Consider the following 16,461-nt stretch of genomic DNA (forward strand, 5'->3'; position numbering starts at 1 on the left):
CCCTTCCTTAGCCCTGCCCTTTGCCATATTTGGATTACAACTAGAGATACAGCGTTTTACTTTAACTTCTAACTCCCTCAGATGGTCAGTAGAACTAAATACAGTAATAAATTAGCATCTCAGACTAACACAAAAATCCTGTTTTCCCCTCAGATAGAATGTCATCCAATGGGGCTTTCATGATTATTTTTAATAATAAAAAGAATTTATATACTTCCAGCCTCAAAAAATATAAAAAATAAAAAAGTGGCCCATTCAATATTTATATTTCCACTGGCATTTAAAAATAGTTCATTCCTGAAATGAGTTCAGGCACTTTTCATGATTTGAGGGCATTTGAATCTCACCTCTATGAACAGCCAAAGGCAGATCTTCAGAGATCTCTTGAACCAGCACCGTTTTTCAGAAAGCTTTTTCGCACTCAGAAACACAAGGACCAAATCAATGATCAGTAGGACTTAAAATGTTACTTTGAAACATCCTTTAATTTCTTTCTCATGAAGTTTTTGGTAATTCTGTATCAACTTTCTTACAAGCCTTCCTCATTTTTTACTTAAACCCTAAAGGAAAAGCAACTGTTAGTGATTTTCAAGTCTTTGTAATGCTGATCTTAGGACATATTATATATACCAACCACATCACGTGAGCTTATCTAGATGTGGCCTAACTTATTGGCAGCGTGAACTCTCTACTGGAATGTGTTACTCAAAAGGGTGTCTTATTAGAGGAAATTATCCAGAATACTAAGATGATTACCACCCTTTGGTGAAATGACTCTAAGCCAAATCTGATTGGATTTCATACTCAATCACCCAGAAAATCAAATATGTTCAAGTACTAGAAATACTATGCACTAGTAATGCCTGATTGTTTGATAGGGGTACAACAGGAATAATTCATTACAATTGCAGAGCGGTTTAATTTATTATGTAATGTTCTTCATACACCCACTTTGTAAGATGGTGGAGGGAGGGGTTAGGTTTGACATCTTCACTGCGGAGGTGAAGGAGAGATTAAGTAATCTGATTAAGGTTCCACAGGAACTTAGGAGAAAACTAGGCCTGGGGCCCATATTTCTGATTCCAAGTCTAATGTTTTTCACAGAACAATAGGGTGCCTCTCTGTTATTTTTGGTCTTCTTCAAAGTTCTAATTTTGCTTTTCCAGAATTCACATAAACAGTCATTACATTATGCTCAGGAAATAAACACACAAACAAAATATATAGAAAAATAAAATATGAATGCTTCATAATATTTAATAAGCCAGTCTGTATATTCTTCCTTTAAGAAATTATAATGCAGAGATAAAGCAAAATGACAAAATCTAAATTTACATGTTAAAATTACTGTTATAAGAAAAAGCCCCTGTAGCCTTTGATTTTCTATCTATATCAATGTACACTCTACACTTCAGACAGTATTAGAGATGATGAACACACTTGTAAATGTAAACGGATGAAAGTTGTATTGTTGAGTTACTTTGGTTTTAAGAGCAGTAACTATGGTGAATTATTAACATTCTACTGTGTTTTGTTTCTTTTCTGCTGATTTGTAGTTTGTTCTGTCCTTTGCCCTAGTCTCTCTGGAAATGCTGCTTCAGTTATTTACTCGTAGCTGGCACAGATGACTTGCATTTTGAGGCTTGTTTTATGGAATTTTAACAGATCAGCACTTTGAAGCACATTTCACATTCATAAGTAAAGTTTCTCTTACATGTCAAAATTAATAACTTTTTTAAGAGTTAATGAATTGCAGTAATTCTTTCCTATACTTACCTTGTTTATTGTGTACAGAGTTTGTCTTCTGTGGAAAGCTGTATTAGAAAAAAAGGAAGCATTTCCTCAGAACTAGAGCAACAGAGGCTTTTCATACTCTTATACCAAGTTAACTTCCAAAAGATTTTTAACTCCCTGTTTCCCAAAGCAGATTTTTGGGACCCACAAAAGCTACACGTTTTTATTAGTCTAGTTCTTTTTTGAAAGTTCAGAGAACTGATAGTGTACAAAGTGAAACCCCTTCTAGTTGTCACTCACTCACTATTAAGTCGAATATTTATTATCTTGTAGTACTTAAAAGAGTAAGTATAATAACTTCCAGCATTACAATATTTTGTGGGGGTAGAGGTACCTGATTAATTAATAAGATAATGTAGTTTAAAACAAAAGGAGAGCAAATTTTTACCTCACAGTCTTGGCTGTCCAATAGATCAATGCCAGAAATTTTGCTAGAGACAAATTTAAGGTGTGGTTGTTTCCCAAATAGTATGATTGGGGGGATAAGGAAGGTTTTCTTTTCAATATTATACATAAGGTGTCTCATATATAACGTGGTTGTCCAGTAGTCATGTAATCAAACTCCTCTGACTACTTTAATTTTCTCCTTCCCTGTGGCACTGTTGCTGGGTTGCCCATCCTGACCAACTTTCCAGGTGGAAATAAATCATAACCAGGACCAGACAGGGATAAACAGATTAAGTTTATAAACTGCGGGCAAAGATTTCAGATTGCTCACGTCTGCATTCCTTACAGACGTAGCACAGGATATTGCTCATAGTGGGTTTTAGGTTTGTTTTTTTTTTAAACGAGCGAGCAATCTCTTTTGGGGGGTGGGTGGGTGCATATCATATATGTGTGCATGTATGTATGTATGTTATGTACCTATGTACATATCAGGTCAAAATCTGCTTCCCTGAAGCTTCTGCTCATGTTTTGGGTACATCTCCTCTCTGGAACCATGATAAATAACAAGTCTTTTCAGACATTTCATTGTTTGAAATCTTTTTTTTCCAAGTTAAAGGATGACCCTATTCCTTCAAGGCTATTCCTTAGTCTGGTATTCAAGGTCTGCTATTATCTGGTCTCAGTCTATCTCTAACATTATTTCCTAACACTTTTCTTTACTGGACATAACTTTTCAAAGAACCTACTAGGTCTTATCGTCTCACGGTCCTAGGTCTTTACTAACAACCTTCCCTCCAACTCTGAGCCCTTTCCACCTCTTCCCTGCAACTTCGCCAGTCTTCAAATGGTCAGAAGATGTGGGAACAACAAAACACGGTCTTCAAACTCAGACGAAACTAGAATTACAATACTCGGCTCATATAAGTACCCAATAAATGGCAGCTACTGTTATTACACAAGGGCTAATGTTTATTGAGCACTTACTGTGTGGGACAGGACTGCTCATTTTCTCTTTTAATGATTTTAGTGCGATTATGTACATATTGTTGTTGCGATTTGACTGAGGAAGGGCGTGTAGGTCCACAGGGGTAAGTAACCAGCCCAAGGTCCCAGGCCCAGGAGCCCGCAGCCTTCCCTGCCGGAAAGGCTGGAGCCGCAAGCTCGGGCCGTCAGGGCATTCTGCTTCCCCCGCAGACTGTCTCTGCGGCCTACGTGCTCCTCCCTCCCTCGAGCTCCCGCGGCGCCGGCCCGGCCTTGCCGACCGCCCTCTGCCTTCCGCGGCTGTCCTCCCAACCCTGGCCTCAGCTCTGTCAGCGGCCGCCCGGGGACGCTTGTTCCCTAAGTCGGAAATTCAGCCAGACCACGCAAGACACCCATGACTTGGTTTCGAGGCCTGTGGCCTTCAAGTCAACACTCGGGGTTGCCACCGGCAGCGTACAAACTTAAGTTCACAACCTAAGAAACTGCCGTGGGTGCGGGGAAGGGAGGAGCACACTTTTCTGACAAAGCCGGGCAGAGGCCGGCTGGGCAGGAGATCTGTCACTGCCTCTTCGATGGCTCGTTTCCTCTCTAGGCAAAACTCTAAGGAGGTAGCGCCATCCCTGCGCCCCGTATCTCACAGTGTGAGGATGCTAAGGGGGGCGCGTTAAAGTTATCACACCGGTTCCGGTTCCGGCTGAGGGAGACAACGCCCTCGACGACGCCGTGGCGCCAAGGCGGGGGCCCCTGCACGGGCACTGCCTGCCGCGCCGGTCGGTCGAGGTGCGCCTGCGCACAGCCGGGCTTCCCGCGCTTTCGGTGGAGGCGGGAGGGTCTGCAGTCGCTGACTGGGCTGCGCCGACGACGGTTGGCCGAGGCAAGGGAAACTGAAGGTTCAAGCTGTACGTCGTGTTGGCAGGAGGGCCAAGAAGGGAAAGACGTGTGTTGACCCTAGTTACCAAAGTGTCCCCAATTCCTGGGTGGGTCAGGCGAGGCCTTTGTACGAGAACGTGAACCCTGACTGAGGGTTGTCTCCCACCCGCCATGAGGGGCCAAATCGGCCCACCTGGCCCCCGAGGCAACGGTCTCAGTGGGGGGGGGGGGCGGGGCTGGGCACGCGCTACCGCAGATTCAGCAAACTTTTTGCACATTGATGGCATCAACTACGTTATGAACGCCTCTCATATCCATTTGGAAGCTGTGTGTGTACACCGAGGGTCGGTGGGCCGGGAGGAGGCTATTGCACTTAAAACGTTTTTTGTTTGTTTATGTTGTTTTGTTTGATTCTCAGAAACGTAATAGCCCTTGTAAGCCCCTCTAGGTTTGCGGGGTAAGTCGCACTGGTGTTTCTGTGTTGAGAAAAATTGGTCTAATCTCAGATTTGGTTCCCAGAATCGCACCAAGAATATTTTCTAAAAAGCCTGCTGTATCCAGCTTCAAGCCCGAGATGTGGAAACAAAGCAGAGGCAGTCCCCTAAGTTTCCCAAGTCCTATTTGAAGTTTCACATTTCCCAAGTTCTGTTTGAGCAGATGATATTTGAAAATTAATATTTACCTCAGTCCGATTTGCATTATTAATTAGTTAGTTGTGTTGCTGTCTGTCTGTCTTGTTGGGGAGTGAATTTGGAGCAGAAATTATTTAGGTTTGTATCTTGCCTCTTCATGCAATGGGCAAGTGTTTGTTGAATTAAATTGGGATGGAAATGTTAATATATCAGGAGGCTAAACATGGAAAACTTACAACAGAAATTGTGGTGAGAGAAAAAAAAACAAAGAAAAAACCGGTTTCACTTGTTAAAGTTGTAGAAACAGAATGGAAACTTTTAATTATAATTATTCTGGATGTTAAGTGAGCACTTAGCCTTTGGTATTACGTAATCCAGGAGTTTCAAACTGGGGGCGAAGCAGATAATCTTCACGGTGTCGTAAAGTGGGACACAAAGCGTGTTCTCACATGGCTAGTTCAGTAGTGCATGTTTCCTCCCTAGCCTCATAAACATATAAGTTTGCCTATGTTCCCTCTTTATAGGTCTGGTTCAGAATTATTCTCATTGTGCGTTCTTGATTCTAAAATAAATTACATACACTGTGTGAAAATCTGCATATGTTTAGGAGGCAAGGTTATAGTCATAACTTATTTTGAACAGAGTTGGAAAAATGGATTATGCTACTCAGAAAGCAAAGGACTCCCCAAAGTGTTTACATTATCAAGTTTGAAAGTAATTTTAAACTATAATTTCAATAATTACTAGGCGGAGAATTTTGAGTTTGTTGTCGATACAATATAAGTTATAAGTTTCTTTCTTTGGAGGTTTAGTCAGACAACTTCAAATTGTAAATCTGGAATGCTAAAGAAGAAATTATAGACTTTGATATTGAAGGAAATGAAGCGAAACCTAAATGAGAATTTGACTCGAAGTACAGCAGGTATTGAACATCTTTTATTTTTTAATTTTCTATATTTTGTATATACCATGTAAAACTTATATGGTTATAGATGGAACATTTTGGAAGGAACTTGTAAAAACATTGAACATTTAGTCTAGCCTCTTTACTTTTTAGGTCCAAGGCAGTAAAATAACTTACTCAAGGCAAAACATATATAGTGGTAGAGATGGTAATAAGGTCAAACTTTCCCAGATTTATTCTGGTGTGCTTTCTCTAAATTCTGTGTGCTTGGGTTATTCTGTGCTTTTAAGCTGAAAACAAAGAAATACATCTATTTTTATTTGTATTTGTGACTGACTTGTTCAAAATATTTCCAGAATCACTTCTGTCTTCCTAAAAGCTTATCCCTGCATTTCGGCTTCCCCAATTTATTAGTTAGTATAAGGACAGAGGGTAAGAATGATGAGAACCAGGGGAATGATGATGCCACACAATGAAGATAATAATAACTGTTATTTGTGGTGGATGTGCTGTTTTCAAGACATTTAATTATACATATTTTAATTTAATCCATACACCAATCCTCTGAGATAAGTTATTATCATCCCTGTTTTCTAGATGAGAAACCAAGGCAAAAAGAGGTGAAATAAGTAATCTGTGAAGTGGCAGAACCAAGATTTGAACCTAGGAATCTGGCTGCAGAGTCCATGGTTTTAATCAGATGTTATCATGTTTATATGTCTTATTGGCACAGAGTTTAAGGAAATTGCCCCAGTTTATACTCTGAAATTGTAATTCAAACCTACTTTGAAGTCATAGTTCAAACCCAGGCAGTCTGACTTCAGAGGCCACATTATTCTACCAGTCTTTCAGCAGAGTTTTTTCACAGAGCTTGTATTCTCCTGCAGTACAAGTAATGATGGACCAGCTAGAGAATGGTATAGTGGCAAGAGATCTGAACTGAAATTTAGGAAGCTTGGATCCTATCTAGGTTTTCTTCTACTGACTTGCTCTGTAGCAGTGGGCAAGCCTTTTGAACCTCTTTACCCTTTGAGCTCCCTACTAAGTTTTAAAGTTTATACATTGTGATTTTTGGCCTGACTTGAGATCCTAAATTTGCCATCTTTAGGAATTGGAGTATTTATTCTCATTTGGATTGGATATTATCATCCTTTAAGGCATTCTCAAAATGATCCACAGAAAATATTGCAGACATCTGGGGTGCTTGTTAAAATTGCAGTTTTGGATTCCAGGCCAAATCTATTGAAGTAAAATCTATGAGAGTGTGATCTAGGAGCCTGTATGTTAAGCAGAATCCCAGATAAATCTTAGTTGAATTAAACTTTGAGAACCATGGCCTGAAAGGATGTGCTACCATAGTCCAAACAGTGGTTAGGGTTTGGGAAGCATGGTTCAAAGTTTGGTTCTTCCTCACCTCTGTTATACTCCAAGTGTCCCCTCCAATGGATATGTTAATTGGCAAGCACAAGAGGGAAGTAAGGAAAACAAAAAGGGGATTTCAAAAGAGTTGCTCTGATGGGGGGAGCATGGACAATATACGTAACCTAAACTTTTGTACCCCCATAATAAGCAAAAGGGTTGGGGGATGAGGAAGGAGGTGGGAATTACTTCCAAATAAGAGGAATTAAAACAGTATTAAGGTAGAATAAGAAAAGACTTTTGGAGAGACAAATGAGGGTATTCAGGATCTTAAAAAGAATGCAAAAACAAATCCATGAATATAGAAATATATCCATAATCATATTAACATATAGAAGTAGACAAATTTAAGTTGTATATTAAATAGTAATTATTTTATAACTAGATCTGGTTATTTGCCTATTATATACTGATATATTGTTATATTCAATTTAGGCTGTTTGCCTGTACCATTGTTCAATCAGAAAAAGAGGAACAGACAGCCATTAACTTCTAATCCACTTAAAAATGATGCAGGTATCAGTACTGCGTCTGACAGTTATGATTTCCCTTCTCTACCAACAGGTAAGAAAATGAGTAAGGTAAGAATTTTCAGGAAATAAAAACTAGGATTATAGAAAATTACCAATTCTATTTTATTATAATGAAAATAGAAAGTATACATTTTTTCTTTATTCCACTATCCACATATAGAAATTACTTGGCTCTTTTTGAACATTCTAGTTCTGGAGTTTGAGTTTCCTTGTCTACAGAAGTAGATTAGCATTTCAATGGAGTATCTTAGGTCTGGAGCCTTTGTTCTAATGACATGGTAACCTACATTGTAAAAAATTTTTTTCTTTTTCAAAACACACATGCATATTGTAACTTACATCTTTGGTAGTCAAGAATGGGAGAAGTTTAGTTGCCTCAGGTACAGGGCATGGGAACACAGGAAAAATGGAAAAAAGACTTTAGGAAGTTCAGAAGCCCAGGAATTTCTGGTGCTTGGCCTTAGTCTTTTTTCTCTTCTTGTGTCATTTTTACTTTTTTCGTTTGTTGGCTCTTTACTCTCTGCTATCGTCTGAACGTGTCCCCCCAATCCCTGGCCCAAAATTCATATGTTGAAACTTAATAGCCAATGTGAATAGTATTAGAAGGTGGGGTCTTTAGGGTGGTCATTAAGTCATGAGGGAAGAGCCCTCATGAATGGAATTAGTGACTTTATAAAAGTGATGTGAGTGAGATGTTCCATGCTTCTCTCATGTGAGGACACAGTAGGAAGCACCATCTATGAAGTAGAGAGCAAGCCTTCAGATACTGAATCTGCTGGTGCCTTGATTTAGACTTCTCAGCTTCCAGAACCGTGAGAAATACATTTCTTTTAAGTTATCCAGTCTAAGATATTTTGTTATAATAGCCCAATGAACTAAGACACTCTCTTATCCAGTTGGCTTCCTTATAGCTTTAACTAGCATATGAACTAAGTTGCTTTGCATAACCTTTTAGTTCTAGTTCTCAGAAGTCATTGGTAGACTGCCTTCTGTATCTATTCAAATCCTAGAGACAGAGAGCGTCTGGTTCAGCTTATCTTTTAAGTGAGGCCGCTAAAATCCTGGCTTAGCTTTATGGTTATGCCTCTTTCCTCTGAACCAATTAGCTGTAGTAGTGGGTGCTGGAGGGTTTTAATATTTGCTGACTTTTTATTTCCCTCTGGATGAAGGCATGGGCAGGCAGGCATTCTGAAATATACTTGGTACATGCTGGTTATATACATTTGCATTTTGGGGGCACACATAAAAACTCATTAATAGGATCTCATATAACTAGAATTTTAAAATATCTTTACATATAGTAATACTTGTTAATTTCATACAATGTGTTCCCAAAGACCTTAATATGTTTCTAAATCTATAATTATTATTTTGTTTTCTTCTACACTTGAGAAATTTTAGGTATGAAGCTCATATTACTCCCATTTTTATGGATAAAAAATTAGAAATTCACATGGATATGCACAAGTGGGCATTTATCTGGTCCTGTTCCATTATTTAAACAATTTTCCACCATTTAAAATATTTTTATAAATAGCCTGAATGCTGACATTGAAAAATAACAGTTTGAGCTACTTGATAAGGAAATGTGTCCTGAATTCTTCAAGCTCTGACCAGGATTACTATTTGTCAGATGTATAAGATTCTTGTATGGAGTAAGAGATAGGACTATATCAGTGTTTTTCCAATTAGTCAGACTGGGGCCCAACTGATTTTTTTTTAATGATCGAATTGGCTTTTATTTGCAACTGATGAATTGTGCGGTATCCCATTTATAAAATAGAAAGGTACTAAACTAGGCATGGCATGGTTTTTGTAAGATAATTTGAGCAGAAACAAGGAAACAGCATAGTGCAAAAAGCAGACTGGTTAACATCAGGCTACTTTCCTTGTGTGGGTTAAAGCAGAGGGGGCTTCCTTATCATGCTAACTAAAACTGGCTTATTTGGGGATTTGGCTATCATCTCTCTCTCCTAATTTCTCAGAAGGTCAGATCTTACAAGTAAGCAGTTTAGGTTTCAGTTTGGTGTTGTGGAACCTTAGCATGAGTGACTTCATTTTGGGTTGGTCTGCTGAGGTTTAAATTTGATTTAACACTACATTGATACATCATTAATCAGCCAGAGTCTATAGTTTACATTAGAGTTCACTCTTGGTACAACTGATCTTTTTCTATTTTAGATATATTTAGATACACAAATACCATTGTGTTACAATTGTCTGCGGTATTCAGTATGGTAACATGTTGTACAGGTGATGTTCACACAACAAAGAAATGGCTTAACAATGCATTTGTCAGAGTGTATCCCCATTGTTAAACACAACGAAGAAATGGCCTAACAATGCATTTCTCAGAGTATATCCCCATTGTGATGTGTGACTGTGTTAGAGTACATCACACATAGTAAGGATAAGATTAGATGGTCAAATTTTATGTTCTTTCCCGCTTTATTTCTCTCTAACATACATGCACCATGCATATATATGTTCTGGGTTCTGATATATTTCTTTCCTTGGGGTGGGATAAAACAAGTTCAAGAAACTTGAATTAGATTGAATTTATGTTACAAGGTATAAGATAATATACTGGGATTGATTGTGGCAAAGATATAGATGAAATCATTTTCTTTGCTTAAAATACAATGGGGAAGAATGACATCTATAAAAATTAATAAGGCAGGCTCTAACAAATTCTACAACAAAGTGCTGTTGAAGAACAAGTCCATATCTTTAAGTTTTTTCTTCTTCAAGATTTTAAATCCCCCAAATTGAATAAATATGAAATAATTATTTTGAAAAATACTACCTGTCTTTCTTTTACTTATCTTACTTATATCTTTTGAGATTGGGCCTGGGAAGCTATGAATCCAGAGTTGGCTCCTTTAACGAAAACAATGAACACAGGGTATGTGGAAAAAAATAAACCAATGAATGTATGTCTGTTACTGACTGTTGTTGTTCTTCTGTGTATATTTTATGTTTCTCTGTTTGAAAATAAACTACTAATATTTAAAACGACATATTTCCTTGAAAGGCAAATACCACATTCAGTTTCTCGTCCTCTGAGGAGTCAAGATTCTATGCCTAATTCTATTCAATCACATACTGAAAGAAACCAGTGTGGTTGGAGGTGAGCATACTTACAATTTCTCTTTCTTCTTCTATTCCTTCTTTTTTTCCCTATCCTCCTCTCCATCTATCCCTCCTTTGTCTCTTCCTCCTTTCTTTGACAGAATTACATTTAGAAAATTTCTATATTACGAACTATAGCAATCAATATTAGCTACATTTTATGAAAGAAGTTAAGAGAACATGCATATTAAACTTTAAAAATAGGTAAATTTGGGAGTAATTATGTTTCAAAAGAATTCTTTATGTTATAATGAAATTTCTGCCAGTATTTATCATCATGAATTTATGATTTTGCTTATGGATCATTAATGATCTAGTTGATAATAGATAAAGAGACAGAAATCATTGTATCTTAATGTTGGATATATTTAGAAATTGAGAGCCAAACAGAATGTTTAATCTTACCTCTTAAGACAGTCAGCTGCAAGGTAAACAGAACAAAATAAGAAAGAAAAATGGAGGCTGAGATGCAAATGCATCTGCAATGGTTGGGGCTCAAGAAATGAAGAGATTGGCCGGGTGCGGTGGCTCATGCCTGTAATCCTAGCACTCTGGGAGGCCGAGGCGGGTGGATGGCTCAAGGTCAGGAGTTCGAGACCAGCCTGAGCGAGACCCCGTCTCTACTAAAAATAGAAAGAAATTATCTGGCCAACTAAAAATATATAGAAAACAATGAGCTGGGCATGGTAGCTCGTGCCTGTAGTCCCAGCTACTTGGGAGGCTGAGGCAGTAGGATCGCTTGAGCCCAGGAGTTTGAGGTTGCTGTGAGCTAGGCTGACGCCACGGCACTCACTCTAGCCTGGGCAACAAAGTGAGACTCTATCTTAAAAAAAAAAAAAAAAAAATGAAGAGACTGTCAGGGAGATGGTGACGATACTTGCAATAAGGATCTAAGTTTAATGTTTAAGTGTGAAAAAATAAATAGGAAAAGGGGATGGATTATATTTTAGGTTGGATTTTAGTATCCTTGGATAAGTGGCAATATTGAAGGAAATAATTTTGGAAGCACAGTACTGAAGAAACAACACCAAACACATATCAGCCATTGTTAAGTACTTTGATATATTTTAATCCTTACAATGACCATGTGAAGTTAATATTACCCTCATTTTTATTAAAGATCTTATATATTTTTAAAAAGCAGGAAACTTTTTTATGTACTAGTTAACAAATATACTGAAATAATATTTTTATTTAGAAAATTAGTTTTGATTTTATTATTCATGCTGGTTTCCTCAGGACCAGTTTCTAAGTTTCTTCAGGACCAGGGATTCAGACTAGGCCTAGTCAGTGTTTTGGGATGGTCCTTGGAGGCATTGTTCCAGCTGTAGGTGCTAGAAGAAAATCCATTCTGATGAGCGTTAGACAGAGAACTGGGTAACAGATTGTAATGTGGATAGGCAACTAGTATTGGACATTCCAATTTCAAATGATAGATAATCTATCAGACTGTTGGAATACAACAGAAAATTCAGGGGCAGAAGACATTTGAAAACCCAAGCAAGCAGTTGGTAATCTGCTGAAAGTCTGTTAAACCAGTGAAAGCTTTAAACTTCAGCTTTAGAGTCTAGGCTAGAGTTGCCAGATTTAGCAAATAAAAATACAGGATACCTAATTAAATTTGAGTTTCACTAATTTTTTAGTAGGTGTCACAGCCAGTATTTGAGACATACTTATATTAAAAATTTATTTGATGGCCAACAAACATGAAAAAATACTCAACATCTCTAATCATCAAGGAAATGCAAATCAAAACCACAATGAGATATCACTTAACTCCAGTGAGAATGGCCTTTATCAAAAAGTCCCAAAACAATAAATGTTGGCATGGATGTGGAGAGACAGGAACACTCATACACTGCTGGTGGGACTGCAAACTAGTGCAACCCCTGTGGAAAGCAGTGTGGAGATACCTTAAACAGATACAAGTAGACCTACCATTTGATCCAGCAATCCCATTATTGAGCATCTACCCAAAAGAACAAAAGACATTCTATAAAAAAGACATCTGCACCCGAATGTTTATAGTAGCACAATTCACAATCGCAAAGATGTGGAAACAACCCAAATGCCCATTAATACATGAGTGGATTAGTAAAATGTGGCATATGTATACCATGGAGTATTACTCAGCTATAAGAAATAACGGTGATATAGAATCTCTTTTGTTCTGGATAGAGTTGGAACCCATTCTACTAAGTGAAGTATCCCAAGAATGGAAAAATAAGCACCACATGTACTCACGAGCAAATTGGTTTCCCTAATCATCACCTAAGTGCACATTTGGGAATAACACCAACTGGGTGTTGGGCAGATGTAGTGGGGGAGGGGATGGGTGTATACCTACATAATGAGTGCGATGCGCACCATCTGGGGAATGGACACGCTCGAAGCTCTGACTCCGGGGGGAGGGTGGGGGGCATGGGCAATATACATATAACCTAAACTTTTGTACCCCCATAATATGCTGAAAAAAAAAAGATCTTTAAGCTCCTTGGTAATTTTTGGACAGCCTTAGCTTAAATACTCTTAAACCAGAGGTTCCTATGTCCCCACAGGCATTTAATGAGGGAGAAGAGAATTTTAGTTTCTTTCTCTTATAATTACCATGTTGTCTTCTATTTTGTGTCAGTATGCATCTCCATTCCAATAGCTTCCCTTGTTTTAGATGTTCTGGCTTTTTCAGGGAAGACTATTTTTCTAACTTCTCTCTAAGGTTTTTATAGTCTCACTACTCCCATAATTGGTTATGTCCAACAGTTTTCAGGGTTTTACAATGTTTAGATATGTTACTTTTATTCTCTTAAAGAATGTTATAATGATAGGTATTATAGAGGTTACAGTATAAATTTTAAAAATGTTATTTCTGAAAAAGAATACCCATACATCAATTTTTGATTGATTCTTCATGATATTTTATACAAACTGAAGGAGATATTACTTGTTTTCCTACTGCTCTGAACTGTGAGTAATTGAATATAATCTAATCAGACAGTTACAGTCTGGGAGTTTTCATTAGCAGAGGAAAATTCACCATGAAATTAATGATGCTTAAGCATCATGGCACTCATTTGCATTGTCCCCTTCAGAGTCATCTCTTCATCCATGAGCCAGAGAAGAAAGCAGCAACTTGAACAGAGTGTAGGCCTTGTGAAGTTCTCTCTTACCCTGGAGTCATCCACTATATCCTGGTGACGGCCTTGGGGCTGCAGGCCTGGCTGATGAGTGGCCAGTTTTAATTTCATATCCATCTGGTTCCAGCAACTGCTCACTCTTAGGAACCTTGCTGAATGTCTGAGTCTATCTTTGTCCTCAAGTTGAAGGATTTGAGGGAAATACTCTCCCTGCCCTACTCAGGAGCCACTGCAACTTAGGCTTTCATGGTCTGTTTGGGGTGTTGAGAACCTGGCCAAGTGTGATTGGCTTCTGAGGTGCATCTGTAGGGGGGACACACCCAGTGAGATCAAAGTACTGTCATTCTTCAGGGCTAGTCCTCAGGGTACTAATACCTTCTGAATAAAAATATTTAAGGAAGTTTCAGATGTGCTGTTACCAGTAAGGAGCTGTAAAGCTTAGAGAAGTTTTTCTAGATCATGAATAATAAAAGTAACTTCTACAGCCATGAGAGAGGAAAGACAAAATTGTGTTTCTGTTCTCTTTTCTGAAAATAAAATTCAATATTGTTAAGTGTGGTGGCATGTACCTGTAGTCCCAGCTATTCAGTAGGCTGAGGTGGGAGGATCACTTGAGCCCAGGAGTTTGAAACTCGCCTGGATAATATAGTGAAACCCCATCTCTAAAAAAATAAAAATAAAAAATGAAAAAATTGTTATATGAGGAGGCAGTGATATAGGAATAAGTTTTGTGGAGGTGAATCAGACAGTTTAATAATAATTCTAATAATACTACAACTTAAAATTTTATAATTGTGATTTCTTTTCTTATTAGTTTCATACCTAATTTTGTACCTAATTTACTTAATAGGTCTTCTCAAATTATACAATCGGTAGGCCCCATAAAAGTTGGATTTGTTCCTAGTCACTAGTGAACCTAGATCTCTTTTTGGATTGTTTTGCTAAACATGGGATGAATTGTATTGATTGTCCTCTTGTGATATGTGTGATATTTCCAGGAAAATTGAGAATTGAGAATTTGTGACTTGGACTAATTTTTTTCTATAGAACTCTAACTAGCCTGTTCAGAAATTATGTTTTTGATTTTGGCCTCATTAACATCATGTTCTGGTCAGCTGATACAACATGCTTAGATTAATGTTGCTAGTGAAAGCTGTAGCAGATTCAATAGTAGGGCTTTTAAGCTACATAATAAAAGCACAAAATTTCTAATCAAATAGCTATCTACCCTACCTATATTTATTCTCCTTGTTATTTAAAATTACTGACAAATCATAATTTAACTTTTAAAAATTTCACTTTTTAGAAAATTTAAAAATAAATGTAAAAGGAGTAAGCAAATGTCCTCAAAATCTTACCACTTGAATACAGCCACTGTCACATGAAGGCTGATATTGTTTAAATATGCTTTGTACCACTGGAATCTGAGTTGGGAGACTAGCATTTTCTGGGTCCTAGACTTGTCAGTAATTTTCTCTATGACTTTGGACAAGTTACTTCCTCACTAAGGCTCAATCTCCTCACCAGGAAAGAGAGGTAATGATATATTGTAGGGTTTTGTGATATATTTGGAATTTCTAACTAGGTAGTAGTTATAAAGTAGTGTCTACACCATAAATTACCATGTAAATGAAAATTTCCATTATTAATTGTCCTTTTTAATTAAGAAAAAGTATATAGAAACAAATACTATTTTTTATGTTATTACAGCTACAAAGATGGCAACAAAAATACCAACTTGAAAACTTGGGATAAAAATGACTTTAGGCCTCAGTGTCAAAGAAAAAACCTAGTTGCAAATGGTGGAAGAAATTCTTGTCCAATGAGTTTGGGAGGTCAGCAACAAAAACAATTAAGAATATCTGAACCTCCTAACCTGTCTCACCACAGAGAAACTGAGGTACTCAGACAAGCACATTCATCAAAAATATCTGGCTCCACAATGAGAGGTCTAAACAAAAATAGTGCAACACAGGCATTTAAGCCCAATTTTCAACAAAATCAACTTAAGAAAAAAATGTTGGATGATATTCCAGAAGAAAACACTCTGAAGGTAAACTTTTAAATATATGTTACATGTACTGGTTATTTTTTATGTCCCCTCCCTTGTCCCCTGGGCCCAAAGATTCTTCACCTGTCCTTCCCTGTGTTGTGGAAGGCTGAATTGTCTTACATAGTACATCATCCTGGGATTCCTACTTGCTGGCTTCTGCTATAGATCAGTCAATGGGAGTCACTGGTTGGGCATCAAAGGGTGGGAGGAGAGATTGGGTTTTTCCTATTCTCTCTCTCCTTAAATGTTTTATGATTAGCAGAGGCTGTGTCCCTGCATGACATTGCCCCTCCATGAGTACAGCTTTTATGGGCTTGACACTTTTATTCCTCTCCTTGACCTTTCAGCCTAGGAATGGTAACAGCTTCTTACTGTTGTTAGTATTGGTGTGCTTAAGTACCCTATGTTTGTTCTGCCTATATGTCTGAAAAAGCCATTGAGGTAAATTCTGTTTATTTTTCCTTTTGTAAATATGACAAATGCATCATATTTCACAGTGGTTCTCAACCTTATGTTTCCTTTTACACAAGAATGATATATGATATAGTCATCTTAGTAACAATGGTTCACTATGGCCATAATCCTCAAAAGGAGGCATATTAGAATCTTGGTTAGGAGGGGG

At 37.7% G+C, this 16,461-nt stretch overlaps 1 protein-coding gene across 6 annotated transcripts in view; it reads left to right on the forward strand.

The window, feature by feature from the left end:
- The first annotated feature begins 3,934 nt into the window (after positions 1-3,934).
- SPATA22 (spermatogenesis associated 22) overlaps positions 3,935-16,461 on the forward strand; it is a 30,699-nt gene continuing 18,172 nt past the window's right edge. The window contains exons 1-6 of one of the 6 annotated variants that reach the window (XM_045526087.1): positions 3,935-4,036; positions 5,471-5,586; positions 7,423-7,551; positions 10,365-10,425; positions 10,555-10,650; positions 15,497-15,839. In XM_045526087.1, the coding sequence (XP_045382043.1) occupies positions 5,544-5,586; positions 7,423-7,551; positions 10,365-10,425; positions 10,555-10,650; positions 15,497-15,839 (672 nt within the window). In that variant the 5' untranslated portion in view covers positions 3,935-4,036; positions 5,471-5,543. Of the gene's footprint in view, positions 4,102-5,464; positions 5,587-7,422; positions 7,552-10,364; positions 10,426-10,554; positions 10,651-15,496; positions 15,840-16,461 lie in introns of those variants that run through there. The other 5 variants (XM_045526085.1, XM_045526086.1, XM_045526089.1 and 2 more) reach the window with 5 other exon arrangements.

This window comes from Lemur catta, chromosome 15 (assembly GCF_020740605.2).
Source record: "Lemur catta isolate mLemCat1 chromosome 15, mLemCat1.pri, whole genome shotgun sequence".
Classification (NCBI taxonomy): Eukaryota; Metazoa; Chordata; class Mammalia; order Primates; family Lemuridae; genus Lemur; species Lemur catta.